Source organism: Danio rerio, chromosome 2 (assembly GCF_052040795.2).
Source record: "Danio rerio strain M-AB ecotype USA chromosome 2, GRCz13ab, whole genome shotgun sequence".
In the NCBI taxonomy this organism is placed as follows: domain Eukaryota; kingdom Metazoa; phylum Chordata; class Actinopteri; order Cypriniformes; family Danionidae; genus Danio; species Danio rerio.
In genome coordinates, this window is record NC_141022.1 from 34,061,411 (window position 1) to 34,088,790 (window position 27,380).

At 36.1% G+C, this 27,380-nt stretch overlaps 3 protein-coding genes across 27 annotated transcripts; 1 reads left to right on the forward strand and 2 right to left on the reverse strand.

Moving 5' to 3' along the window:
- Positions 1-1,256: 1,256 nt before the first annotated feature.
- gpr141c (G protein-coupled receptor 141c) lies at positions 1,257-27,305 on the reverse strand. 4 transcript variants are annotated; one of them, NM_001443426.1, is made up of 4 exons: positions 27,250-27,305; positions 4,642-4,682; positions 3,959-4,166; positions 1,257-2,438 (listed from the first exon to the last, which is right to left on the reverse strand). In NM_001443426.1, exon 4 carries the CDS (start codon positions 2,421-2,423, stop codon positions 1,527-1,529), a length of 897 nt encoding a protein of 298 aa, NP_001430355.1. In that variant the 5' UTR covers positions 2,424-2,438; positions 3,959-4,166; positions 4,642-4,682; positions 27,250-27,305; the 3' UTR covers positions 1,257-1,526. The 4 variants fall into 4 exon arrangements, with proteins under 4 accessions (NP_001430355.1, NP_001430354.1, NP_001430353.1 ...); NM_001443425.1 differs by having other exon boundaries at positions 27,242-27,305; NM_001443424.1 differs by lacking the exon at positions 4,642-4,682.
- Positions 4,749-14,071, forward strand: si:dkey-94e7.2. Of its 19 annotated transcripts, XR_015477442.1 has the most exons (9): positions 8,764-8,857; positions 9,116-9,231; positions 9,354-9,520; positions 9,656-9,760; positions 11,694-11,903; positions 12,000-12,192; positions 12,302-12,799; positions 12,938-13,384; positions 13,444-14,071. XR_015477442.1 is itself a non-coding variant. In XM_087238534.1 (8 exons), exons 2-8 carry the CDS (start codon positions 8,835-8,837, stop codon positions 12,402-12,404), a joined length of 906 nt encoding a protein of 301 aa, XP_087094660.1. In that variant the 5' UTR covers positions 4,749-4,845; positions 8,779-8,834; the 3' UTR covers positions 12,405-14,071.
- On the reverse strand, positions 13,856-27,305 carry LOC101882676 (uncharacterized). 4 transcript variants are annotated; one of them, NM_001443423.1, is made up of 5 exons: positions 27,250-27,305; positions 22,852-22,972; positions 21,113-21,792; positions 20,518-20,677; positions 13,856-20,378 (listed from the first exon to the last, which is right to left on the reverse strand). In NM_001443423.1, the coding sequence occupies exons 3-5, from the start codon at positions 21,779-21,781 to the stop codon at positions 14,815-14,817; spliced, it is 6,393 nt and encodes a 2,130-aa protein (NP_001430352.1). In that variant the 5' UTR covers positions 21,782-21,792; positions 22,852-22,972; positions 27,250-27,305; the 3' UTR covers positions 13,856-14,814. The 4 variants fall into 4 exon arrangements, with proteins under 4 accessions (NP_001430352.1, NP_001430331.1, NP_001430350.1 ...); NM_001443402.2 differs by having other exon boundaries at positions 27,242-27,305; NM_001443421.1 differs by lacking the exon at positions 22,852-22,972.
- Positions 27,306-27,380: the final 75 nt, after the last annotated feature.

The following is a 27,380-nucleotide window of genomic DNA, read 5'->3' on the forward strand; positions in this document are numbered from 1 at the left end:
ATTACAAATACTCAAATTACTGTAATTGTAGTTTTTCTCAGGAATTGTACTTTACTAAGTAGTTTTGAAAGTGTGTACTTTTACTTTCCCTTGAGTACATTTTTTGTGTAGTATTGGTACTTTCCTCCACTACTGTCCTTCAACCTGCAATCACTACTTTATTTTTTCTTGTATATAGGGGTTATTACAATCAGTCCTGTGATTCCTGTCCAATCAAATCACACATAGAAGGTAAATCGCATCATACTGAACTAACTCAAGACATAGGCAATTTATAATTGCAGCAAACTGTTTGGAAGCATTATAAGTGTACAAAAAGATGTCCAAAACACGCATTGACCCAGAGACTGTTTAGATACATGTCACTGATGAGAAGATGACGGATGTTTACTGTATGATGACCAAAATGGCCTTAAACACCCAGTAGGCACAAGGCATCAACATGACATAAGATTGATGTTGTACCCTAACGTCGTGAGGACGTTGCATTTAGTTTGGAAATGAAAATCGGGTTATTGTCAGTACTCAACATTAGGCCAATGCCAAAGTCTAATAACCAACCTAAAAACAACCAAATATCAATGTCTAATGATGTTACAGCTTGACATTGCTTAGAAGTTGCTACTATATGTCTATCAGACGTTGGGTTTTGCTTGCCATACCTGATGAATGAAAGTCAGTATTTGACATCAATATGAAGTTGGTTTATGATGTTTTATGCCTACTGGCCAATAACTCACTGCACTACAGAATGTTACATTTAAACACATTCACAAATTAGATGTAAACGCATCAGCTTTTAACAGCATAATACTCTCTTAAGTATTAAAAAGGCTACTTTTTACTCATACTTTGAGAAATATTTACAACAGATACTTTTACTCTACTTGCACTACATTTTTAGGCAAGTAATGGTACTGACTGTATGTTACTGTTGGCACTAAGCATTTTTGTAGTGTAGTTCTATCATCGGTTGATAGCAGTTAGATAGACCTACTCGATGTTCTTGTTACGGCAAGCGTTTTAACTACCTCTAGAGGAGGCTAAAATATAAAACTGAATTTTCCCAGTAAAGAAATACTTAAATATTTATATATAATATATACTTATATAGATATATTTATGATATATTTTAGGCAAGTAATGGTACTTTTACCTGAGTACAATTTTTCAGTACTCTTTCCACCACTGTTGGTCATTGAGAATGCACTCTGATTAATGTTCTTCAATGAAAATGAGCCAAGGCCAATGAGTCTGAGATTTAAAAATAATGACTGTACCATTTTTATTGAAAAAAAATTAAAACAGGTCCCACAGACTTGACCACCATACAAATATAAAAACTGTGTCCATGCCTTGTAAACATATAATTTAGATTTAATACAAATGTCATTATAAATCAAATAATCAACAGCCAACCCATAATACAAAACATTCCAAAACAAAGATTTCAGTTCACGCAAGTTCAGTAACAATATAGAAACCACATGAAGTCAACACAGATGCTATGCTACATGAATTGAAAACTACCTTTTAGAATTGATAAGTTTGCAAATATCTCTTCCAGCAAACACAATCATATCGAAGCAACTAAAAGCAGTGACAGCAAGAAATACTTCGTTTATATTATTTATTTTTGTATCAAAATTACTTATAAAATAAACCCTAAACCCTTGATAGGGCACAAAACAAAAAAACATAACCGAAAGAAAAACGACATTCTTGATCTGTGCCCAGAACTCTTGACGCTGGTATATGGACTTTCCAAATGTCTTATTCACAAAGAGCAGAAAATAAACCTGGAATAATGCCAGCACACACCAAATCAGAATCACTAGTATGCAAATAATATAGTTCAGTATCTTCACAGCAGGAATCTTGATTTCCTTATTGAAATGAAAGCAGTGAGTCGAATCATTCTGCAAGGTGCCATAGTTTGCTAAAGTTGCTGGAAACACAGAGCCGAATGTGATCAACCAGATTGTTGCGCTTGCAATGAAAGCATGAAGAAGGCGGTGAAACTCAAGAGTGTGCTGTTGCTCACAGTTCTCTAGAAAACGCACGATAAGAAGGATAACATAGAAGATGAACGCAAGATACATGTGGGCATGGATCATAAGACTGACGATTTTGCAGAAATCTATGCCCAGAACCCAGGTGCCTGCAGTGTAATAGTAAATTCGAAAAGGCACCGTAAGAAGGAAAAATGCGTGGACTGCTATTAAGTTGATCACAGATACTTTGGTGAAAGAAAGACGACTTTGGACCCGTAGCATGCAGGACATCAGTAAAACATTCAAAGTTCCAGCAAGAAAGATGAATGTGTACAAAACCAGAAGAGCAATTCTAAAGTCATTTGGTAATCTAGTGGTGTCCTCTGGTAATCCAGTGGTGTTGTTCATTCTCGAAGAGTTGTTGTTCATGCTTGAAGATCTATTCTGGATAAAAAGACAAAAATAAAATGTGCAGTGCGATATATTATGTAGTTAGTCATAGTTATAGTCTACCATTCATTTAAAAATTTATTTACAGATGGCACCTCTAAAATGTAATTCAAATAATAGTTAATATAGTCATTTTTGTATATCTTAATACTGTATATAGACTTAGTATAATATATATAGTCCATAGTGTCAGGCATATTTAGAACAAGAACAATTTGAATATTAAAATACTCTATTTAATGATCACAGTGCAGCCCTAAAATGTGAATTAATTGTAACTTTAAATATTCAGGCCTGTAGCTAGGGGTTCGGGTGGTACAAACATACAGAATTTTTATTTAAAATTCAAAGCTCATTACATTAATTATAAAACTGTAATAACTTACAGTTTAAATGCACATTTGTAAAAAAAAAAAAAAAAAAAACACTTCACAGTAAAGTAGCATACCCACAATAGCTAACCCAGCCAAAAGTTGTGCTTAAAATGTAACTTAAATGTAATATTTAAACCTCAAAAATTAAAAGAAAATGAGGCCAATAACTGCTAAGAGGTCCACTTTTAGAGACAAAAAGAATCCAATAGGCCGGCTACAGTCCTGATATTTATACTCGATCCTTCAAATCACTAGCTTTTACCTATTTGTCAGCAAGACGTTTTCCCTCATTTAACATATAAGATCACAACCTTTTAAACATATTATATATATATATAATATGTACTATGTAATATATATAATGTAAATATAATATGTAATATATACTTTTTGAACTTCTTTTAGTAAAAAGCGTTTACTCTGAAAATGCAGTAACCAGTATTATATGAACATTATTTGAACAATTAGTCATGACAGCATATGTTTTCAGTTCATTGTAACTTATTAAACTAAGTTAATCATGTTCTAGCTTAATTTTATAAATGATGTAAGCAATTTTAACACAATATAAGTTTTTATGGACTCTTAAGGTTAAATTGATTCAGCTTAAACATTTAAGGCAACCAGGATTTGTTCTACAATGTAGAGTTAATTTCTTTCCTCCAAACCTCTAGAAATGTATTTCTGTATATTTAATATTTAGATTGGCGGTTCATTCCTCTGTGGCGACCCCTAATAAAGCAATTAGGAAAGGGTGTGATTGAATATTTTAATCACACAGCCCCTGTTAAGGTGAAATGGACAAGACTTGTCTTGTTTGTATATGCTCAACAGCATGGTTCTTTCACATGAAGTAATATTAGCAGAAGCAGAAGTTTCAAAATACTTCCCTCGCACTGCCTTTAAACACCTTTTAAATTTAAAGGAAAAAAACAAAAGAGAATAAAAATGAACCAAAATGAATCATTTTAGTCAAGACTGCACCTATATTTTAAAGTAGACCCTCAATGGCAATCATGTTTTTAAAAATACCTTTCTAATTATAAATATGGTAACTTACGTTTGTTGTTCAGAACACTGCAACTCTTTTAGAATTAACTGAAGTAATTCTGTATGGCATGATTGCAGATTGCACTTTACCTTTATAGCATCAATCAAATGTCAATATTCCTTCAGCAGGAGCAGGCAGGCGGTTTGCTATAACAGAGACACTTCATCCATTTACTGTTGGTGCCAAGAGAGCTGAAGATGAATGCGATGTCAGCTTGTCAGTTCATGTGTAAATCTTCTGTCAGTGTCAAACGGCCGGCCTCCAGAGCTTTCAGGAAACACCTCTCGACTGTTATTGCTAGCAGAGATTAAAGATTTACAATGCACAAGGAAGTTAGAGAGCTTATTGCAATATTTACTTTCTCAATCTGGTCTTCCTCCTTTCTTTTTCCCATATATATTTTTATCTACACACTCATCTGGGTTTTAATAGTCATGGTTTTAATAGTCGTTTTTTTTTTTTTTTTTGTCTTTTGCTTGCTAGGGTGGTCAAGAAAGGGTACCACTAGGCTATATTTTTAAAATATGATTTAAAATAATATAATATAATATAATATAATATAATATAATATAATATAATATAATATAATATAATATAATATAATATACAGTAATGTAATATAATATAATAAAATACAATACAACACTATATAATATAATATAGTATAATATAATATAATATAATATAATATAATATAATATAATATAATATAATATAATATAATATAATATAATACACTAATAATTTTTTTTCCCTAGTTCAGGTACCATACCTTTGCTTTAAGGCATAATTGAAAAATTCCATTATGTCATGCTTGTAAAAAAAAAAGTTAATGATTAGCAAAAGGTGACCTGGTGACGATATGCTCCATTTCTTATTCAGTACAGCAAATACACTGTAGGGGAACAGACCGTTTAACCTCAAAAATGACCTGTGTATCCAGTGAAGAAGACCTAAAGTCAGAGATTTATTCAAAGTAAGTTTACTGAAGATTCCATCGGCAGAAACCACCTTCATATGGAGCTTAAAATATGTTAAAACAATCTGAATTTGAATTGTGTTAATTTGAATTATTAACAATTGTAATGTAATTAACCTGAATAGTTTATGCCTATAAAAGTAGTTTTGAATTTGGAAATGTTAACTATTTAGAAAAAAAAAAAACATTTTAAAAGCCAAATGTTTACATTTTTTTAATCAGTTTCAAGCACTTTGTCAGAAATCTAAGCACTTTTTAAACCTTTAGATTAACATATATCAAAATTTTCACATGTGGACAATCCTGAAGTTTAAAAATACGCCCGAATAAAAATTCCAGATATTCAGTTTCAAATTCATGTGTTTAATATGATATATTTTTTAAAAATTGTGGTGCCAAAAATTTGCAGATTTTTTTCTACTTAGAATTTGTGAGATTAGCATTTAATGAATACATTTTACCAACCTCACAAGTTGAAATCACCAAGGTCACTACTTTCCGTTTCCTGTACTTTCAGCCTGAGATTGTCCAAGTGGTGCATTCCTTAGATAAAATCAGATGAACAATATAATCGAAATAGTTTTTTCAAAAATGATTGACTGATTTTTGTCCAGCAAAATCTGTTTATGCACGATGAAAAACATCCAATACCTCAATATTTTTGGAGGGAGGAGGGGTTTTAGTCCTACAGGGTGTGTGACTGTTTTTTTGGGGCGTGCTTTGGGCATAACATGCTAAACCAATCAGAGTCATCTCTTTATGCGCCTGTTGTTTTTGACTTTGCAAGCAGATCTTCTCATGCACATGGTTAAAGCATGAAATGGGACTATCAGGACATGCCTGTGCAATATATTTATACATAGTAATCCATATTTTTAGTTTATTTAATTCCAAGGCTCTTATGCCGGTTGAACCACATTTCAATTCATTCATTTTGCCAATCTTAACCAATCATATTCATTTGTTTTGCTAGAGCCAGCCTCGGGGATTGAAAGAGGCTCAAGATCATTTTTAATATTTTGCTTGTTTAAGTATTGCTGCACATCCTGTGTGGGTGCATAAAACTAAAGCATTTTTAAAATGGTTTAATTAATATAATCTATTTTGTGCCAATGACTTTAAATCAGGTTTCAGTTGGTCAGTGGTGCAGTTTATTTCAGTTGCTTTAAAACAGCAATGCGCATGAGCACATCATCAGCCCACAAGCAGGCAAATGAGCGCAAATACATTTGCTATTTTAAAAAACTGGCTCAGGATGTGAACATGAATACTGCATCAAACTGAAACTAGCAAAAACACTTACATCATATAGGATAGGGCCTCTAGTCCTTACATCAGGTGTAAACATAGGAGTATTCACACTAGAGATGTTTGAGTGTGATGACCACAGCAAGATCAGCATTTAATTGGAAGGACAGCTATAAATGTGTTTCAAGAAACTGGTCATTTATAAATTAGATAGTCTAAACTAGATACTTTGGAAAACATGGGTGGTGTACAACATTGTCATATAAATGCTAAACAACAAACACAAGAAAGCAGCTTATTATTATTATTATTAACTTTTTTATATATAATTTTATTTATACTTTCCTTAAGTACTATAATTCAAGAATGCATTAAAGTAGATTTTTCTCGATGCAAAAAAATATAATAATAATTCCACAATGAAGCGGTTTTCAGTATATCTCAAATTATTTGTCCTTTTGTTTTTCATTTTATACATTATATCTACACCAGAACTGAATAAATAAAAAATAATTTACATCTTCTGTACTCCACATCTTTTGGATTATCATTTGTGATAACATGTTTTGTGTGTTTAAGTAAGTTTTAGCGTGAAATCATATTTATTTTCAAAAGTGTGCTGACACTGCTATATTTGTGTGTGTGTGTGTGTGTGTGTGTGTGTGTTTATATTTTCGGTTCCTTTAGGTGTGTTCTTCAGTGTTTATTAGAGGCCTAAATACATACAGATTTTTACAATGAACACAATTTTCAGAGCACAATACCTTATTCATGAAAATGTCAGTATAGTGAACTCTTTCACAGCATGAACTGTTCTGAACACATTGTCCTAAAATAATGTGCGAAGTAATATCAGGCCTCTTTTAGCATTTCCTATGTAGTTTATTTTTAAATTTCAACTGTCATATCTTACCTAGATGCTTCAACTCTGCCTCTATAATATTCAGGTCTGCCTTTTTTTCTCAAAATATCATGGCACTGCATTAGCAGTGTATTTGGGATCAATATTATGTCAAAAAAATAAAGTCAATTAGGTGCTTTCTAGAAGGAATTGATAATAGATAAAATTATATGAATCACTCACCAACCACTTTATTAGGTACAATAAAGTAAATGTCCAACTGCTTGTTAATGCAAATTTCTAATCAGCCAATCACATGGCAGCAAGTCAATGCCTTTAGGCATGTTGACATGGTTAAAACGATCTGCTGCAATTCAAACCGAGCATAAGAATGGGAAAGAAAGGTGATTTGAGAGACTTTAAACGTGGCATTGTTGTTGGTGCTAGACGGGCTGGTCTGAGTATTTCAGAAACTGCTTATTTACTGGGATTTTCAGGCACAACCATCTCCAGAGTTTACAGAGAATTGGCCAAAAACGAGAAAATATCCAGTGAGTGGCAGTTCTGTGGGCGCAAATGCCCTGTTGATGCCAGAGGTCAAAGGAGAATGGCCAGACTAGATCCAGTTGATAAAAACGCAACAGTAACTCAAATAATCACTCGTTCCAACAGGGGTATGCAGAAAAGCATCTCTGAATGCACAACAAATCGAATCTTGAGGCGGATAGGCTACAGCAGCAGAAGACCACACCGGGTGCCACTCCTGTGAGCTAAGAACAGTAAACTGAGGCTCTAATTCACACAGCCTCACCAAAACTGGACAACAAAAGATAAGCGTGAAACATGTGCTGAATAAGTTGGCGGTTCTTTCCGCTGTGGTGACCACAAATTAATAAAGGGACTAAGATGAAAAGAAAATAAATGAATGAAATTGGCTGTAGTGTATGTGTGTGCATGTGGGAGTGTACAGGTGTTTCTCCGTGCTGAGTTGCAGCTGGAAAGGCATCCGCTTTGTAAAATATATGCTGGATAAGCTGGTGGTTCATTCGGCTGGGGCGACCCCTAATGAATAAAGAGGCTAGGCCAAAGGAAAAGGAATGAATATAATTGCACTCTGCTGTTTTTTAAATTGTATAACTCATTTATTCATTTCTTTTTGGCTTGGTTCCTTTATTAATCCGGAGTCGCCACAGTGGAATGAACCGCCAACTTATCCAGCACGTTTTTATGCAGCGGATGCCCTTCCAGCCGCAACCCATCTCTGGAAAAACACTCACTCATTCACACACACACACACACACACACACACACACACACACACACACACACACACACACACACACACACACACACACACACACACACACACACTCATACGATTTAGACTACCCAATATATTGTAATTTAATCTACCCAATTCACCTGTACCACATGTCTTTGGACTATGGGGGAAACCGGAACACCCGGGGGAAACTCACTCAAATGCAGGGAGAACATGCAAACTCCACACAGAAATGCTATCTGAGCGAACCAGCGACCCAGCGACCTTCTTGCTGTGAGACGACAGCACTACCTACTGCGCCCTTTGGATAACTCTAAATCTATTCTTTTGTGTTCTTCCTCTACTCATGATTCATTTGTTTTCAGCTGTACGTTGTTCAAATTCATTATAATTGTAAGTTAAAACATTTATCAGGTTTCCAGAATCCAGCGAGGAATGCATTCACGCTGAGTTAACAGTAGATCAGAGCTTTAAACCGATTAGCTGGGGATTAGTCTGTTCGATTTCTAATCCACACCGATGCACTGCGGCTCACACTGAACAAAGCATTGTCTTTCAGTGCAGTATCTGTGAACAACTCCAGAGGGAAGTCATGTGTTGCCTTTAGAGAGCAAGATGGCCAACATATACACTCTGAGGTAGGTTTATCATTTCTCAAACTTATAATATATATATATCTAAAGTTCCTTTACAGCTAGATCTAGTTTAACTGAGACATATTTCAAAGAGTTCGTATCTGCTACTGTTGACATTACTACATTATTATATTTAGGCTTTCACATATTTGAAGTGATTGCTTCCTCTTTGGTTCAACATGCATAGTTTTAATGCAATGATTTTTAAATTAAGCTCACCATTGTGTCCATTTAAATGGCACTTGTGATGTCCTTGCACAGAGACTTTTTCGGCGGTCAGTGGTCATCTAATGCACGACTGGATGATAAAACAATCATTATCACTGGAGCAAATACTGGCATTGGAAAAGAAACAACAAAAGACCTGGCAAAACGCGGTAGCACGTTTATCTTAGTCTTTACAGCAGCTACTTCTTGTAATGTAGATCAGATTTTAAAGCAGAAACATCAAAAATGTTTGGTTTGGGGACACCAATTATAAAAGTCATGTGTTGTGGAGTTGTTCTACAGGGCCCAGGATAATAATGGCTTGCAGAGATGTTGAAAAAGCAGAAAGAGCACAAAGAGAAATCATGGAAGAATCAGGCAACCAAAACATTGTGATCAGGAAACTAGACTTATCTGACACCAGATCAATCAGAGAATTTGCTGAGGTTATCAACAGCGGTGAGTGATTATGATTTTGAGAGCCACATCTGTATTTCATGTTAAACACAAAAGAACAGTTTGCTAATTTGAAAATTACCAGTATGTTACATATACAGCAGACAATAAAAGTTATTTAAATCCTTCTTATTTCAGAGGAGAGAAGTCTTCACTTACTTATAAATAATGCTGGGGTCATGATGTGTCCCTACTCCAAGACAGCAGACGGTTTTGAGATGCAATTTGGTGTCAACCACTTAGGTAAAGTGCTCTTATTGAATGCCATCACCTAACATACAATGCATGTTTAATCTTTATCCTTCCCTTGTTATACTTTCACATATCTTTCTGTCAATAAGGGCCCTTTCACACACCCGCCACAATGAGGCGCATATTCAGCAATTTTCAGACCAGTGCAACGCTAATTTTCAGTTTTGCGCCTTGTTGTTTAAAATAGCAAATCCATTTGTGCCCCTTTGTGGACTCATGGGTGTGTCAAGGAGGTGCATTAAAGTGCATTTTTAGCATGTTGCTATTTTAAAGACTGAAATAGACTGTGCCATTGACCAACTGAAAGCTGGTCTAAAGTCCAGCGCAAAGTGCCTTATTTATGCGCCTATGCAGGTCCAAAACGTGTGCACATTACTTAATACACACTCAGGATGTACAGTTGAAGTCAGAATTATTAGCTCCCCTGAATTATTAACTGCCCTGTTTATTTTTTCCCCCTATTTCTGTTTAACGGAGAGATTTATTTAACACATTTCTAAACATAATAGTTTTAATAACTCATTTCTAATAACTGATTTATTTTATCTTTCCCATGATGAGAGTAAATTATATTTGACTAGATATTTTTTAAGACACTTCTATTAAAGTGGCATTTAAAGGTTTAACTAGGTTAATTTCATTAACTAGGCAGGTTAGTGTATAACGATAGTTTGTTCTTTAGACAGTCGAAAAAAAATCTTAAAGGGGGTAATAATTTTGTCCTTAAAAAGGTGTTTAAAAAAAATAAAAACTGCTTTTATTCTAGCCAAAATAAAACAATTAAGACATTCTCCAGCAGAATGAACCGCCAACTCATACAGCTTATGTTTTTAATGCAGCGGATGCCCTTCCAGCTGCAACCTATCACTGGGAAACACTCATACACTACAGACAGTTTAGCTTACCCAATTCACCTATACCACATATCTTTGGACTTGTGGTTGAAACTAGATCAGCCAGTGGAAACCCACGCGAACACAGGGAGGACATGCAAACTCTACAGAGAAACACCAACTGACCCAGCCAAGGCTCGAACCAGCGACCTTCTTGCTGTGAGGCGAACTGCTACCCACTGTGCCACCGTGCAGCCCATAGGATGTATATACAGTACACAAACATTTTTACACATGAATAAAATTGAAAGATTAAAATGTTAAAGTTTTTTTACATAAATATAAAAACCACAACTTCATGCCTTCTTCATGTCAAACCTTTTTTCAGTTTATTCATGACAATTTACGTAATGCTATTATTTTTAGCAGTATTATTTATTATATATTTATATTTAAATTTAGATTTGTCCACAGTCGAGATTTGAAGATGTAAGCATCACCATATGGGGCATAAGAATAGGACATGTGTTTTGATATAGCTAAGTTTTTTTGACCACTCTTCATTTTTATTGCTCATTTATTTGTTTGCTGGAAATTAAAACTGAATTTAGAAATAGTTTTGAAACAAATCTTTGCGGTTAACACATGAAATTAAATATGTAGGCTAATGGATGTCTTCAGTAGATTGCATTCACATACTCCTTTACTTTCATCCATGAAAGTAATGGAGTAGAGTAAAAGTAAAGTAAAGACGCCAAATGGAGGAGGCTCATTCTTTATCCTCGCACTTCAGATGGTCTGTTTAACTGTTTTCTCACTAATGAAGTGTTTTTGTAAACATCAAATGTGCCATGGTGCGACGCAACTGACTCTTAAAAGGAATGGGAGATGAGATTCTGATTGGTTTAATGTACGTACTGCTCAAAACACACCCATAACTCATTGAGAATAAGCACTACCCTGTTAGACCATGTGCCAGGGCGCAGAGCGTATTTTTCCTTCCTTAAAATAGCAAAAGTGGATTCAGCATTTTTGATGTACCATTACATGTAATATAAAAACATGAAAGTGAAATAGTTTATGTCATTCAGGTCACTTCCTGTTAACCTTCCTGCTGATCGACCTGCTGAAGAGATCGGCCCCCTCCAGAATCATCAACCTTTCATCCATGGCTCACAGTTGGGGTACAATAACACTTGATGATATCAACAGTGAGAGGAATTACCACAGCAGGAGGGCATATGGTCAAAGTAAACTGGCCAACATTCTTTTCACTCGCTCATTGGCCAAAAAACTCAAGGGTAAATGTCCTTTCAAAATACAGAAGGTCAGATAAATAGGTACAAAAATAATTGCCAATTTGATATTTTGGAGTAATATTTCAACTGCATCTTCAGACACAGGTGTCACATCATATGCAGTCCATCCGGGAATTGTGCGAACTGAACTTAAAAGGCATATGAATCTCGGACTTCTGATCATGTGGAAAGTTGTCAGGCCTTTCACAAAGACCCCGGTACAGGGAGCACAAACTACCATCTACTGTGCAGTGCAGCCAGAGTTAGACGCAGAGAGCGGTGGATACTACAGGTATTAAACTGTGTCACACTGAATCAAATACTGTTGCATAAATTTATTGGCACCCAAATGAAATTCATTTACTTTGCATTTTCTTTCTATTCCTTCCCCATTTTTAAAGTGACTGCAGACCTTCAAGATGCACCAGAGCTGCTAGAGATGATGAAATGGCTGAGAAACTTTGGGAGCTCAGTTGCAATATGCTGGGAATACTCTGGGATTGAGTGCAAGGAGTGCAATTTTCTTTGTTTTGCATTGACAATTCAGTGTACCCATGAAAAATACCCAATTTTATTGCATATAAATAAAGTAAAAATGCCACTACACAAACCTTAATAACAAATCAACATCTTTTTTTATTTTATAGTTTAATTTCCAACAATGTACTTAATTAAAAATGATAGCTTTCCAGTCTCACAAAACAATAATCATTTCAAAATCATTTGAAATACAACTCTGTTTGCATTATGAAATGAAAACATTATTGACAGCAGTCACAATAGTGTAGAATTACATTTTATGGCAAGCACGTCACACTTCCCCTACACTGGCATTTAACCTTTGACCTTCGACAGACAATATTTCATTAAACCAATGATCTCAAACTCAATCCCTGGGGGTCCGCAGCTCTGCATAGTTTAGCTCCAACCACTTCCAACTCACATCTGCTTAGTAGTCTCAAGTTGTCTTGAACACCTTGCTTATTTGGATCAGCTGTGTTTGATAAGGGTTGGAGCAAAACTGTGCAGAGCTGCAGCCCTCCAGGAATCCAGTTTGAGACCTATGCTTTAAACCCTGCACTGCTTAACAACTGTTTCACCAGTTTAAACTTACAAATGTAAGTTTAAACTGTAAGAAGACACCCCAACTCGTGTTAATCCCCTTATCGGGGAATACAGAGAAGTTGGGGTTTGAACGAAGTGTCTAACCCGGCCCCAGAACGCTCCCCCCGGGTATATAATGTTTAAAAGGTGAGGTGTCGGGGTGGTGGATGGATGCTAAAGTTGTAAAATAATGCAGATACACTGCAAAAAATGCTTTTTTTACTTAGATTTTTTGTCTTGTTTCTATTCCAAATATCTGAAAATTCCTAACTCAAGAAGAATGTTCTAGACAAGAAAAACATATTTTCTTGTTTTGAGAAATAATATGCCAATAATAAGTGAGTTTTTCCTTAAAACAAGCAAAATAATCTGCCAATGGGGTAAGCAAAATAATCTTACGTCAAAAGAAAAAACAAGATTATTTTGCTTACCCCATTAGAAGATTATTTTGCTTGTTTTAAGGAAAAACTGACTTAATATTGGCATATTATTTCTCAAAATGAGACAATATGTTTTGCTTTTCTAGAAAATGCTTCTTGATATTAGAAATTTTAGATATTTAGACTAGAAACAAGACAAAAAATCTAAGCAAGAAAAGCATTTTTTGCAGTGTAGGACAGCTTTTGGTATTTATAGGGGTTTGGTCTAATACTGATTGGATAATAAAATGATTGTCGTTGACGTATAGAATTGCTAAAACATCTGCGCATGCTCCTCCTGAAATTTGTTAAAATAACACTTTGTGAGAATTAGGCTTTTGTCCTCACATTCAAAAACCCTCTGAAGAAGCCATGTCTATACTTTTATCTCTTTTGTTTTTATTCTGTTCATCTATTTTTTTTTTTCTTGTTCGGTTTGCAATGCACTGTTTCAGTGACCTAAAATATTTAAAAATAAAAAGAACAGTTATGTGCAAAATACTATTCGTAATATACATATCCAAATGTGATCAATATACAAATTCGTATAAATGCTGTATATCATTTTATAAGATAGATCCTAGAGGTTATTAGTGTATGTTTAATTTGATCTCCTAGTTATCAGCACAATAAAAAGAATTCATCTCATTGTGATGTAAGCTGCCTTGATTCTCATATTTTTGCGTTGTGCTTTTATCGTGCATATTATGTTATAATGTCAATACTGCTTTTTAAAAAAGCATTAAAAATGTTTTTTTAAAAAATCTCAACACACTCCTCCAACAATAAAAATTTACAGTTTGACAGATGTATGTTGCTACGCGAGTTTAACAAATAATCTGTTGTGCTTTACACAATTAAAAAATGGCACAAAAAATATCAGAAAACAAAGCATTATTGCCTATTCTCTTGTTCTGACCAAATTAATTACTTTTTTGTGTGAGTTTAAGGGCTTTCATAAAAAAGACAATTTAAAAGTGGTTCAAAGGGTAAGACAACACATACTGAGAGATATTAATTGAGCAGATCACCCTTCAAACGAGTACTTTGAATGGTGATTTAAGCACAAGTTCATGATTATAGTATGCCAAAGTCTCCACATCTCTGAAAAACAAAATCAAATCAAGCATACCGGGGCTTAGGGTGAATTATTCATCATTCGCCTTTTATCCAGGAGAAATGCCACTTCGGAAGTTCAAGTAAATCAGATTTATTGTGCAATTTAGCCCCTTCGAAATGGAGACATACTTAAAATAAGCCAAAACATCAAATCGTAAAGACTAGCAGGCACCGAAGTGAAATCATATGTGCTGTTCATTTAGTTAAAGCAAATCAACTATTAATAACTAGAACTTAAGTAGAAACAATACTGGTACATTTTCCCTTTTGGACTATAATATTGGGCAGTGCTGCCCACACCTGAGATTTAGTCCAATCCTGGACTCCTCCTCTTGTACTGTCTGACTGTCTTGACTCTGGGATTTGTGAACCCCAGAGCTTGACCCCTCTTGAGGATGAACTTTGCCATCAGGCAGTTTGAACTCAACAGATGCAAATGAAGACATACTTCCGTTTTTCTTTGCCCACATGTTTGAAGACTCCCCCATCGGACACACCTTAAGTTGCTTTTTCCTCCTATTATCCCCTCCACCACTGCCACTTCTGACACTTTGGGCATCTATGAGAGGATCAGAGTCACTGCTGTGTGCCATATTGAAGTACGTACACTTTGGTGTAGGGGGTTTGACCATATCTTCCAACTCAGAAGAAGATATTGCAGCCAGAGGTGAGGCTTGGTTCTCACAATATGGATGAGATGAATCTTCACTTCTGTTATCCTGAGCCGTGTCCGCTGATGTGGTGTCTTCATTTCCGTACATTCCCATGGATGCAGGAGGAGAGTTACGAATGAGGTGGTTTTCTTTGAGAAGCCACCTGCCTTTATCAATAAGAACTCCCTCTTTAGAGTTGATTTTTTCTTTTAAAGCCATGCCCTGCACCGGTTCATCATCTCCATCAAGTGAACTTTTATTGCTAGGTGATACACTGTGGGATAGTGGCTCATGTATTGCACTTTTAGTATCCTGAAAAGAATTAACACTACTGCTCTTTAAACTTGGACTGCCGGTATGTTTTGTTGCCGTCCATGTGGGCGATTTCATTGAGCTGTTCTCTTTCACGTGGTTTTTTAATCTTGGCTTCTCCGAACTTTGTTTTAAAATTTCTCGAAAGATGTGCAATCTCTCTGTCTCCTCGTCTCCACTCTCGGTGAAAAACTCCTGAGACTGGTATCCACCAATGTCAGACGTCTCAGGTCTGTAATCAGACAAATCTGATGTGTTAGGACTCGGAAGACGTTTTTGACCATATTGATCATCTGTTCTTTGGCCAGCCATGAACATCTCCTTCATTTTGCATTTGTCTGGCTCTATTCTGAGGTTGCCATTTGAATCAGATGTGACAGTCAGGGTCGAGGACAACAAAGCTGAATTGATAAGGTCTAACAGCTCCTGTGAGATCTCAGTTGGTTGCAGTAGATAATGATAGCCATGTTCCATCCCTAAACTCTCTGTATTCTCAAAATGATGCTCACTTGTAATTGTGCTGCTGCATGATTCCCTTTCCACAGAATCTGTAGTATTAGTGCACACAATCGAGTTTCGAAGACCATTGTTATTATTGTGAGAATCAAGTAAACTGCTATGATCAACCTCATCTGCATCACACTCTTCAGCAGAACTGTCCTTTTTATCAGTGAGGCTATCTTCCTCAAATGTCTGGAGTTTTGAATCACTTGTGTTTGACATTTTTCCTGTCACATCCTCATGCCCAACCTCAGGATCTGAGATTGTAGAAGAGTCCTGTTCAGCATCTGGATCTATTTGTTCACAAACCTCTGAGCCATCATGGTCTACTTTGTTAATGTCATCTTCATCCACAAGTCTTTTATCTTCTTTTTGTTGTGATTTCTCAAAATCAGACTCAGGGGTCATACTATTTTCAACATTACTACTTCGATGAGGGCTGCTGTTATTAAAGTGTGGTTCAGAATCCTCATCTTCTGAGACATCTGATGTAGTTCCTTCTTGTTCATCTGCACTTTTAATATCTGGAGACATCACTTGATCATCTTCTTGGCTGGATGACTGTATTATATGCTTTCTGAATACGCCCTCTGTATCATGATGAGGTGATAATGTCTCTGAGGGCTCTAATGGCAGGGACTCGCCTTCTGATATGATGGACGTGTTTTCTTGCTCTTTCCCTCCTTCGTCACTAATTGTTTCTTCTTCTTCTTCTTCTTCTTCTTCTTCTTCTTCGTCTTCTTCTTCGTCTTCTTCTTCGTCCTCTTCTCCTCTGACACAATCCTCAGCTGTATTGTACTGATTGTCCTCATTTACCTCAGATGCCTCTCTGTCTGAAAATGGCACACATTCAGTTTCCGATGCTGGACGTGAGTGTTTGGCCCCTGTGGCGTCTGGTTCTGAATCATCTGATTGTTCACTAGTTTGCCTCATGTCTTGATTGGTGTCGTTTTCCTTTTCATCAGTTTCTATATTCTCTTCTATTATGTTTTCCTCTCTTTCAGACATATTGTCCTGGTCATCTGAGAGCTCAGAAACATTTTTATCTTCAGCTACATCTTCTGTGGTCATCTTCTGTTCCTGTAGGTCATCTTCTGCTATTGAAGAATGATTTTCTTCAGCATCTTTGTTTTCAGATTCTAAGTCTTTATTCATCACCTTTTCTTGCAAGCATTCTGCATTTACTTGGTTGTTATTACAGATTTTTAAAGCCTCTGCTTTACTTGAATCACTACCATTACCTTCAGGTGACTGATTAGGCACTGCTATACCAGAATCTTCATTACAAAAGTCCTTATCTACAGTTTCCGAGTCAGGGGAATGAGACTGATTTAAATGCATCTCTAAAGGTTCTGGGTCTTTTGGATCATTGGTTATGTCATCATTGGCTACATCATTGTCTTGGCCAATATTATCCCTTTCTTCTTCCATTTCTGCAGCTTTCTCTAAACTACCACCTAAGGAGCCATCATCGTTTTCCTCCTTTTTACCTAAAATGTCACTGATGTTCTCAGCATCTTTGATTGAGTCTGACTGAGTAAAATAATTAAGTTCTCCTTCAACAAGAGAGGATATTTCTCTTTGAACATCTTCAGGCATGTTCAGTTCATCCAGTAACTGTGCAATACTAAAACTGTGCTGTTTGTCCTGATCATCCGTTTCTCCTTCCAAGTCCACTTCTAGAGCAAACTCCTGTTCCGATAGTCTTGGTGACAGTGGGGGACTATCGTCATAGATATTTTGCTCTTGGAAATCTTTCCAGCTTTGATTTAATTTGGACGAAGTTGAACTTCGAAGACTGGTCAAGCTGGCCCTTAGCTCATCTTCATCTTTAATGTTAGATAATTTTTCCAAAGACTGCATTACCTGCAGGGCCTCTGGGCAGTCATTTGAGTTGCCAGTTTCTGATTCGTTTTTATAAAGGACTGAAAGCCCATCTCTCAGAGTCATGACTGACAAGAAAGAAAGAAGAGCTCTGGATGGAGAACCAAAGGCAGAGGCCACCTGAGATGAAAAGTCTGGGAGGCTACTGGACTTTTCCCTTTCCCCAGATGTTAAGCAGGTCTGACTCAAAGCACGCTTGATGGACTGAACAGACAAACACAACTGTTGCAAAACTGGTTTCATGCCTGATCTAACACTGACCTCTGTACTTTGTGATTTCCCAGAGGGTTCTGGGGGAAACAAGTGCTCGGATGACTTGTGCATTCTTACAATACCTTCTTGTTCAGAAGGCACCCTCAAAATTGGCATTGATTTACAAAAGCCCATTGTCTTCTGTGGCTCAATTGGCTCTCCCTCACACCTTATTTGCACTGGTGGGTGACACATTGGGCTTTCGTCAACATGATCTTCTAGTAATTGTTCTTTTTCCTCTATGCTATCTCCATCAGGGTTGCTTTTAATCTCAGAGTCTTCAGTGGAGTCAGCCCCTATCTGGAATACAGCCCTTGGCACAATCTCGGGAGGGTCTGTCTCATCTTCATAGGGCAGAGACTCTGGTTCAAGTCTTTTCAGCCAGTTTTCAACATACTGATTTACACTGGTGGAAGATGACTGTAACACAGGCAATGACACGCTTTCACTCAGTTCCTGTCTTGGTTTAGAGGATTTTGGTTTTACACCATTCATGGATCTTTGTTTCGGAAGCCTCTTTATTAGTTTTGCTGGATGGGCTGGTGATTCAATGTCTAAACTACTCTTTTTCAATTTTGGCCCTTGAGAGTCATGGCTGTTTGTGTTTATCTTGTGGGAAGTGTCTTTTATGGTTTTATCTTTTAACTTAACATCTTTATCTGATGGTCTTTGATTCCCATTATCAAGATTCAAGTTTTTACTTTTTGAAGAACTTTCAAATGTCTTTGTCTTCTTATTTTTGTCTCTCACTGCTTTGTGCTCATGTTTATCACTTTCTGCTGAGCTAGTCTTTTTCTCTGATCCTGTGTGGCTCGTTGTGTCTGAAGTCACTCGGAGGTCTTTTGAAGAGCCTGGAGCACTGCCTTTTATGTTTTTCCCAAGCCTAGATGATCCAGAAGAAGTGCTTTGCTTTGATTTTTTGGACTTTGGTGAATTATTTTTATTAACAGCAGTGCTTTTATTACTGGAATTTGTTTCTTTTGCTGGATGCATAATCTTCTTTTGTATTGTTTCAGATGTGCACTCAACCAAGGATTGTTTTTCGTCATCGGTAAGGATGGAAAGATTGCTATTTATCTTTTTTGGAGGTGTTGAACGGTCAGAAGATAATGACAGCATATTACTTTTTCCACCATCCAGGGAGTTGGAGCTTGTGGACTGCCTTGTGAGATCAACATCACAATCGTTACTTGATGAACAGGGTCCTGAGTCTGTTGAGCCTGGCTTACTTTGAGGCAAAGCTTTTGTGCAGTATCCAGGCTTGTTGTCCGTATCCATCTGTGTATTTGCATAGTAATTGTCACATGTACCCTGTGATTCATATATATGCACCACAGTCTCTGTTATTCCCATCGTCCCATTGTTTTGTAGCTGAAGTACCTCTGCCACCCCTGAGGATCTAAAGGAAGAATGAGACTTCTTCTGTTTAATCTCTCCTGATTCACTCTTCCCGGGTTTTGACACAGTTCTTGTGCTGCTGCTACTGCTGCGACTGACCACACAGTAGCCTTCCATCAACTCTCCCTGTGCAGTCCGCTCCATGTATGAGTACGCACCAACTGTACTCTCCTGAACTTCAGTCTCTGAAACAGTTTTAATGTTTTCAACTGAGACCTCTTTTCGACGTTGTCTAGGGGCTGGAGTGGGCAGCCTTCTATAGATGGGCATAGGCTTTTCAGAAGATGTATCACTGCCATAATTTTCTCTTTCTTCCTTGATGAATCCTACAGTTTTATTAGGTACAGTATTGATTTCTTTTGAATCTAGGCTATGAGGTCCATTCGACTCTTTGCCTGAGTCATTGGTTATATCTACTGAGTTTGCCCCCGATTCTGGTTTGGAATTGCACACTGCCCTCTGCTGGCTATTAACTGAGGTGCGGCTCAATGTAGTCGTCCAGTGGATCATTTCCTCTTGTTTTATAGTAAGATGCACCTTCATCTCTACTGTCATGCTTCCATCCTCATTAACCCGAAATGATTTTTCAATGTCGTCTTCGTTAGGCATTGTGGGGCAATTCCTCTCCTCCACATCCTCTGTATAGTCACAGGCCTCCATCTCGTCTGATCCCACTGGCTGACTGCCTTCGGTCTCCATTGATTCATTCTTTGTCCTATTGTGCTCTGTCAGATTTCCATTTAGTGACTTATTGATCTGCTCTACAAGGAATCTCTCAGATGATAAAGAGAAATTCCTCGATCTTGAATTGGTCCCAGATGGAATCTTTTTTTCTTCTACAAAAAAACAAATAAGATATTATTAAAAGATGGTGGGAAGGAAAGAGAAAACAAAACAATCAATTAGGGTTTAAAATCAAAATGTGAATTTGCTCATCATTAAAGCAAAGTGCAAAAATATGTCTTTTGAACTTACGTAGTAGTGTCTCCATTTGTTGCAGGGATTCAGATTCAGAAGGTATCTTTGACTGAATTTTTGTGGGAGCCTGAAGATTGTATATCCCTATTCTGAAGGGTTCATTACCAGCTGCCACAACAATTCCAGTGCACAAAATAAGAGCAGAAAGTCCTTCAATCTATTAATACAAAAGAAAGTGTAAATAACATCATCTTTTTCCCACAAAACTCAAACACTAGGACATTATATTGACTGCTCACATGAGCTTTAGTCAGTCATCCTGTGCGTCACATTCCTTAAGACAAGAGTGATTACAGTCTACTCACACAGCTGGGGGTAAGAATTTAAACATCATGGCTTAGTGCATCGAGGATTGACAGAATGACTAATGAAAAAGACAGTTTACTGTAGAACCTATAGGCTAAAAATATCAAAACATGCCTAATATGTTTAGAATTCATTGAGAATGCACAGCAAAACTACATTTTAGGAAGTTACCAAAATCTTTTGAACAAAATCAACACATAAAGGCAGTTTATTCCTACTTATGGTATTATTCTTCAGTGACACTCATAGCAAGGAAAACAGACATATTTATAAATGATATACTTACTCTTCTGCCATCTTCTGTGTAAAGCTTTACAACAGGAAACTGCATCATTTGAGAAAGATAATCCAAAAGAGCTTCAAACGTAGGGGCTATTCTCCTATGAAGAACAATTACTCGCTTCATGCTTGGATCTCTGTTTTTGTAAACTGTCAGTCTTTTTGGTGTCCGCACCACCACAGTGTTTTCCGACATTTTTATTGTTCTTGTGGACACTTGATTTCTCTTTGCTAGTTGCCGGACCAGTTCTCTGCGTGCTTGGCGTCCCGCACTGACAGGTCTGGTAGTGTTCCAAGGGACCTGTCTCTTGTGGACCTCGTCCAAGTTAAAAGGCTTGACTTTCTTCTGATCCGAGCACAGATAAGAGCCCCCATCCTGCACATCATCAAGGGAACAGACAGCATGTGTTCCCCTGGGTGTTGTGATGGTCCTTACTCCAAATGGCAGAGGCACTTTCTTTGAGAGGGCATCTAGTAGGGCATCAAAGGTTTTAAAAGTGCGACTGTTGATGACCATCCGGTGCCCAGTAAACTGAGGGTCACCGCTCTTGTAGAAACATACCCTTTTAGTGGTAATGGGGTCTGACTGAGGGAGCAGTGGCCTGGAGACCAATGTTTGCATGCTACCTGGGGACAGGTCAGGATGGGGGCCATCATTCAGGGATGTTGTGCTCATATTAATAGATTCTACACAAAAAAAGAAACAACAGTTAACATTTATTTTCAGTCTTATTTTCATGTCTTATTTTGTACTTAATAACATTCTGCAAATCATTCAAGAATATTGTCCTGTTTTTACTAAACAGTGTCCCACTTGGTTTGTTTATAGTGCCATAGTGAAATTGCATCCACATTCATTGTGTGTCACCCATAAATTAGTGATTTTGCAAACAAGTGTTCACTTAGGCACTTTGGGCTGATGACAACAAAACAAAACCTTTAAATTACATAACATTCTTTTTAATGAAGTCCTTATACTGTGCAGTTCTGTAGTTCATTAGCAGCAGCAACTACATTCTTCTTTTAGGTAATGTTTTCAATATTTCATTACAGTCATTAGCGAAATGGCTTCTTGCAATGAAATGGCTTCTCTTAAGGACTACACGAGTTCGTTCTGGAAGTTTCTTTTCCGATGCCCAGGTATAAGAACTGAAATCAAATACAATAAACTGATTCTAATGTCATAGTCATATTAAACAGTAAAGATTAAAAACTAATAATGCTATATTTTTAAATACACATTACGTGTATACTGATTGAAAAAAGTACTTTAGAAAACTAAAGACATATTGAAACAGGTCACTAGTCATAAAATGTACTGCATGCTATTTGAAAACATCATCTTTATATAGATAGCCTTGCCGTGTGGCACAGACAGCCTCATTCGATTGACAAATGATGTCCTGGAAGATTTTTTTCAGTGCAGTGAACCATTGCATAACAGCCAGAAGACAAGTTCTGGAAACCATAATTCAAAAACACAAATATATAAAGCTCAAAACAGGAAATCTTCTTATAATCTCCTGCGAATGCTGTTCTATAAAAATTCAACAGTCCCCATACAGCTACAAGCAAGCACCATGCTAAATGATACCTGATAGTTAGCATGTTTTCTAGAACGGGTTTATTGACCAACATTAACATTTAAAATAGCTGGAATTTTACAGTACTTTTGGTGGCAGAAGTTAAAATACAAACTCTATTTCAACAAACTATATACAAAATATTTTAAGCCATTTATCTTACCTTTTTTTCCACATTTTCAGGAGGCTTGAGTTGGCCAGTTTGTTGTCCGTCAACTGAAGAGATTATGAACAACGCTCAAGGCTATTTTGAGACGGCAGGCATCAGGGTCGATTTGTATAATCTTTGGTCATGATTAAACAGCATTTTAGAGAAAGAGTGCATATTTTAGTTTTAATTACAAAATACATGTTTTAAACTGGGTATTTATGCAGTTCCACCAACTTGTATTAAATTCTATGTTTAGCAAATGGGCGTTTAATGGTATTGACAACAGTAAGTGTGATGAACGAAATCAATGACTGAACGATATTACGCGTTTATAAAAATAAACTGTAAATCAGTTATGTAACAATCTCCATGTAAACAATTTAGGTTGATCTTGACTGTTTATAGAACAGCCTACCTGCTTCTTTTTCTCATCAGATTACATAAGCACCTAAATGAATTGCATTTGTAAAAGATGATTTCTGAAAGGTTTTGACTTGAACGTAATGAGAACCGAAGTATATATTCTGCTGTGTGTGATATCCAGCAGATGGCTGAAGGTGTTTCTAATTTCTTGCAGAGATATAAGCAGATTTAGGGCCTGTGTTAATAGGGATTAGAGTGGGGTGAAGTAGAGAGGTTTTATGCTGAAGCTGGCTATAAGGGAAAGGGAAGTCTCAGCTGGTAAAGCATGTGTCTCTCAGTGGGAGCATTTCTGTGACTACGGAAGCACAGCAGGAATATTGTGATTGTGATTGGTTTACAGCAGGGAAACACCAGTTCTTATTGCATTACATCTGGAGAATATTAATCTTGTATCATTCTAATCAATCAGCACCAGATATGTATGTGAGCTGCGTATGAAAAGCGTGGACTTGACTTGTGCATTTGCCAATTTAAATGTAACTTTTAAATATATATTTATTAATTTATATATATATATATATATATATATATATATATATATATATATATATATATATATATATATATATATATTTTTTTTTTTTTTTTTATTTATTTTTTTTTTTTATGAGACAACGCGTAAAGAGGGTTCAAATATAGTTATCAGTTTCTTGTAATCACATCAAGCCCTGTCATGTCTTACATAGTTTTATAGGATTTCCTGGGGTGGAGATTAGCCACACGTTGTTTCCAGGGAAAATTGAACTGGAGGTTTTAGCAGAAATTTATAAAACTCATTTATCAGGTGTTTGTTCTGTTCTAAAACTGGTTTCAGAACACCGTAACATTCTTGTTGTCATGATCAAAATGTGCCATAATAATGATTTGTTTTGTTGTTCATGAACATTTGAGGGTGAAATAAATTCAGTGGATGAGAAATCATGTTGTCTTGATCTCTAAGGATTAGAGGCTTGCACACACGCAGGGCACAAAGTAAAACATGAGATTTTTATTTAATAACACGTAAGCACAGAATGCATTTAAATTACATCAGTAATATCAAGAGCATAAAATTAATAATAATAATAATAATGCATTTGTGTGTCTGTGTAATAATTAGATTTTGGTCCATATTGACATAAAAGCATCATGCAGTTGCTGCAAATTTGTCGGCTGCACACCCATGATGCAAGTCTCCTATTCCACCACATACAAGCACAAGGTGCTCTATTGGATTAAGGTCTGGTGAATGTGCAGGCCATTTGAGTACATTGAACATTGTCATGTTTAAGAAACCAGTCTGAGGTGATTCACGTTTTATGACATGGTGCGTTATCCTGCTGGAAGTAGTCAGCAGAAGATGGGTACACAGTGGTCATAAAGGGATGGACATGGTAGACAACAATACTAAGATAGGCTGTGGCGTTGACAATGCTCAATTGGTTCTAATAGACCCAAAGTTTGCCAAGGAAATATTCCCCACACCATTACAACAACATCAGCCTGAACCATTGATACAAGGCAGGATGGATCCATGCTTTCATGCTGTTGATGCCAAATTCTGACCCTACCATCCGAATGTGCAGATATGGCAACAAATCTAAAGGTCTGATTGATGCATAAGGCACACGGAAATGGGTAATACTTCTGGTGCGTTGAGTGTGGCAGCTTATCAGGATCAAGACTAATAGTGATTTTTCTCTGCCCTTAGGCACCAAGTCATCAGGCAAAACCATGCTGCTCTGTTATCTGCATTTTTAAACCTCTAAACATGACACTATATGTCAAGCTGAAACCTACTGCCATGTCTGAAGGTGGATCAGGCTACTTTACCCAATTAAAAAGATATTCTTTTAATTACAGACAAATAAAAATCTGGAAAAATCATATCTTGATGCTCTTTGGTTTTACATGTCATGTAAACACTCTTTTTTTAATTGTTTTGCACATTATATCTCCGCCCATAATCTGCACAAAATGTAATGATATATTATAGTATCATAGAGCACAAAGTCGGTCCTACGATCACTGAGTTCCTCAGACAACTCAATCATTCAAACATTTTAAAAAGCATGCAGGTGAAAGTAAACCTCCTTGTCCTACTCCATTACATACTTTAAATGTATCAGATACAGAATTACCCCACTTAATCTGCATACTTTGATTAGTAAACAAGAATTAAAGTTCACAACACTTCACAATCCACAGAAGGGCATCATTATATACACATACAATTCTGCTATTTATGCCGGTGTTTTTTTGTTAATTAAAAAGGTTCTTGTGTACATTAAAGCTTTAATCATTATTCAATATACTATACATTCAAACAAACTTCTAATGCAGACCTTATATAAACACACACGTTGTTTCTCAATTATATCTATCATTTTTCATTACGTCAGAATCTTCTAACTTTGTGTTTCCTGACCACGTTCCTGTAGGACCACCAGCTCTGCGCATTTTCTATGTCTTCTTAACCAAACACATCTGAGTCAGATCATCAGCTCATTAGCAGAGACTGAAAGACCTGTAATGGGTGTGACAGGCAAAGGAGACACCCAAAACATGCAGTGATGGTGGTGCTCCAGGAACGTGGTTGAGAAACAATGCTTTAACTTATCAATTCATTATCTGGTTAGTTTCTTTTTTATTAACAAGAACCAGTGTGTACATTTTTCCAATACAACAAAATCACTTTACATTTCTTAACAAAAATGCAATAAATGAGAAAAAAAACAGAGGTGAGGGTACATAGTAATCAAATTAGATACAAATATATTATTTTAGCTATTAACAAGCGTTAATAAATGTACTTGTACTGCAGGAAATGCATATATACAAACATTTTTATGCAAAAATGTTAAAGGAGGAGCAAAGCTATAACTGTTTTAACTGCCTTTGTATTTTTAGACTTAGAAAACACTTTTATATAGATTTGAATCTTTTTGCTAGCACCATGAAGACAGGTTTGCAATTGGGAAACGGATTTATATGTCAAATTTACATAATAATAAAATAAAGTTTATAATTAAACCAGCATAATTTAAAGAGCGATCCTTAACAATATTACCCAAAATCACATATTTATAAGATAAGAAAAATGATTTTAAAATATTTTGAGCAATAAAAGCTTCAACATTAAGCCGAGTATTTTAGCAAGACCAAAACAAATGTGAAATAGTTTCATTAAAGCTTTCACAAAAACAGCACTCTAACTGAATATCAATTTCAAATTTTGTAGAAATATTTATATATTTTTTGTAGAATAAACTCTATGAAGTAATTTAAATGATATTTCTTTAGCCTTATTTGTAATAACAAAAAAGATTTAGGTACTTGAGTCCAGTTTACAATATTAAATATATTGTTCCAGCAAAAAAAAAAAAAAAAAAAAAAAAAACATATGGTCTAGACATTTTTTCTTTTAGGCCAAAGGTCTAATTTTGGGATTATTAGGCTTAAATCCAGAGTAACAGATAAAACCGACTGAGGTCTGTTTAGGTCTAGGAGGACAAACAGAAACCGCTCGTGTACATACACTGCTTTTGTACAGCATATGTATACCAGGTATTTACCGTTAGTATCATAAATTACATTTCATGTAATGTAATAGGAATTTTCTATCTTGCGATAAATTCTGTAAATGTAAATAATGTTCCTTTATTAAATGATTTATTAACTAATATAGTCCATAGTTAAACAAATTGTGAAAGAATAGTGATTTGTTTCGTTTACAAGATATTGGCAATATTCCCAATAAGAAAACGTTGTGGAGAGAAGTTGTGATTAAATAAGCTTCCATGTCGTTAGCACTTGTTGGTGAAAATTTTAGTTTCATTGTCAGTTTTTCAATTTTATAATTACACATTAAATTCTGGTTAGTCGGACAACCAATTCACAGACATCCCATGGCATCAAAACTTCTATGCACGAAAATAAGTTCACCTAATTATTTAGAAAAACAATTTACTGAAAGCAGAAGAAAACATGAGTACATTACCACCTCACCAGACATCAAAACCGTGTCGTTTTGTTGTCAATCTGTTTCATTGTAAATCGAGCACGAGCGCGCCCTAGTGTTGCATGTACAAATTGCTGGTCGCTCACAGACCAGACCGTTTTTAATCAAAATCACAGCA

Excerpts from the sequence above, each read along its gene's own strand:
- si:dkey-94e7.2 (XM_087238532.1), top strand. The coding sequence starts at position 9,090 with ATGGCACTTGTGATGTCCTTGCACAGAGACTTTTTCGGCGGTCAGTGG. Across the intron at positions 9,761-11,693 it reads ATTTGGTGTCAACCACTTAG|GTCACTTCCTGTTAACCTTC; the intron begins GTAAAGTGCTCT and ends TATGTCATTCAG. Across the intron at positions 12,193-12,301 it reads GAGAGCGGTGGATACTACAG|TGACTGCAGACCTTCAAGAT; the intron begins GTATTAAACTGT and ends CCATTTTTAAAG.
- gpr141c (NM_001443424.1), bottom strand. The coding sequence starts at position 2,423 with ATGAACAACAACTCTTCGAGAATGAACAACACCACTGGATTACCAGAG.
- LOC101882676 (NM_001443421.1), bottom strand. The coding sequence starts at position 21,781 with ATGAGCACAACATCCCTGAATGATGGCCCCCATCCTGACCTGTCCCCA. Across the intron at positions 20,678-21,112 it reads ACACAGAAGATGGCAGAAGA|ATTGAAGGACTTTCTGCTCT; the intron begins GTAAGTATATCA and ends TTGTATTAATAG. Across the intron at positions 20,379-20,517 it reads ACAAATGGAGACACTACTAC|AAGAAAAAAAGATTCCATCT; the intron begins GTAAGTTCAAAA and ends GTTTTTTTGTAG.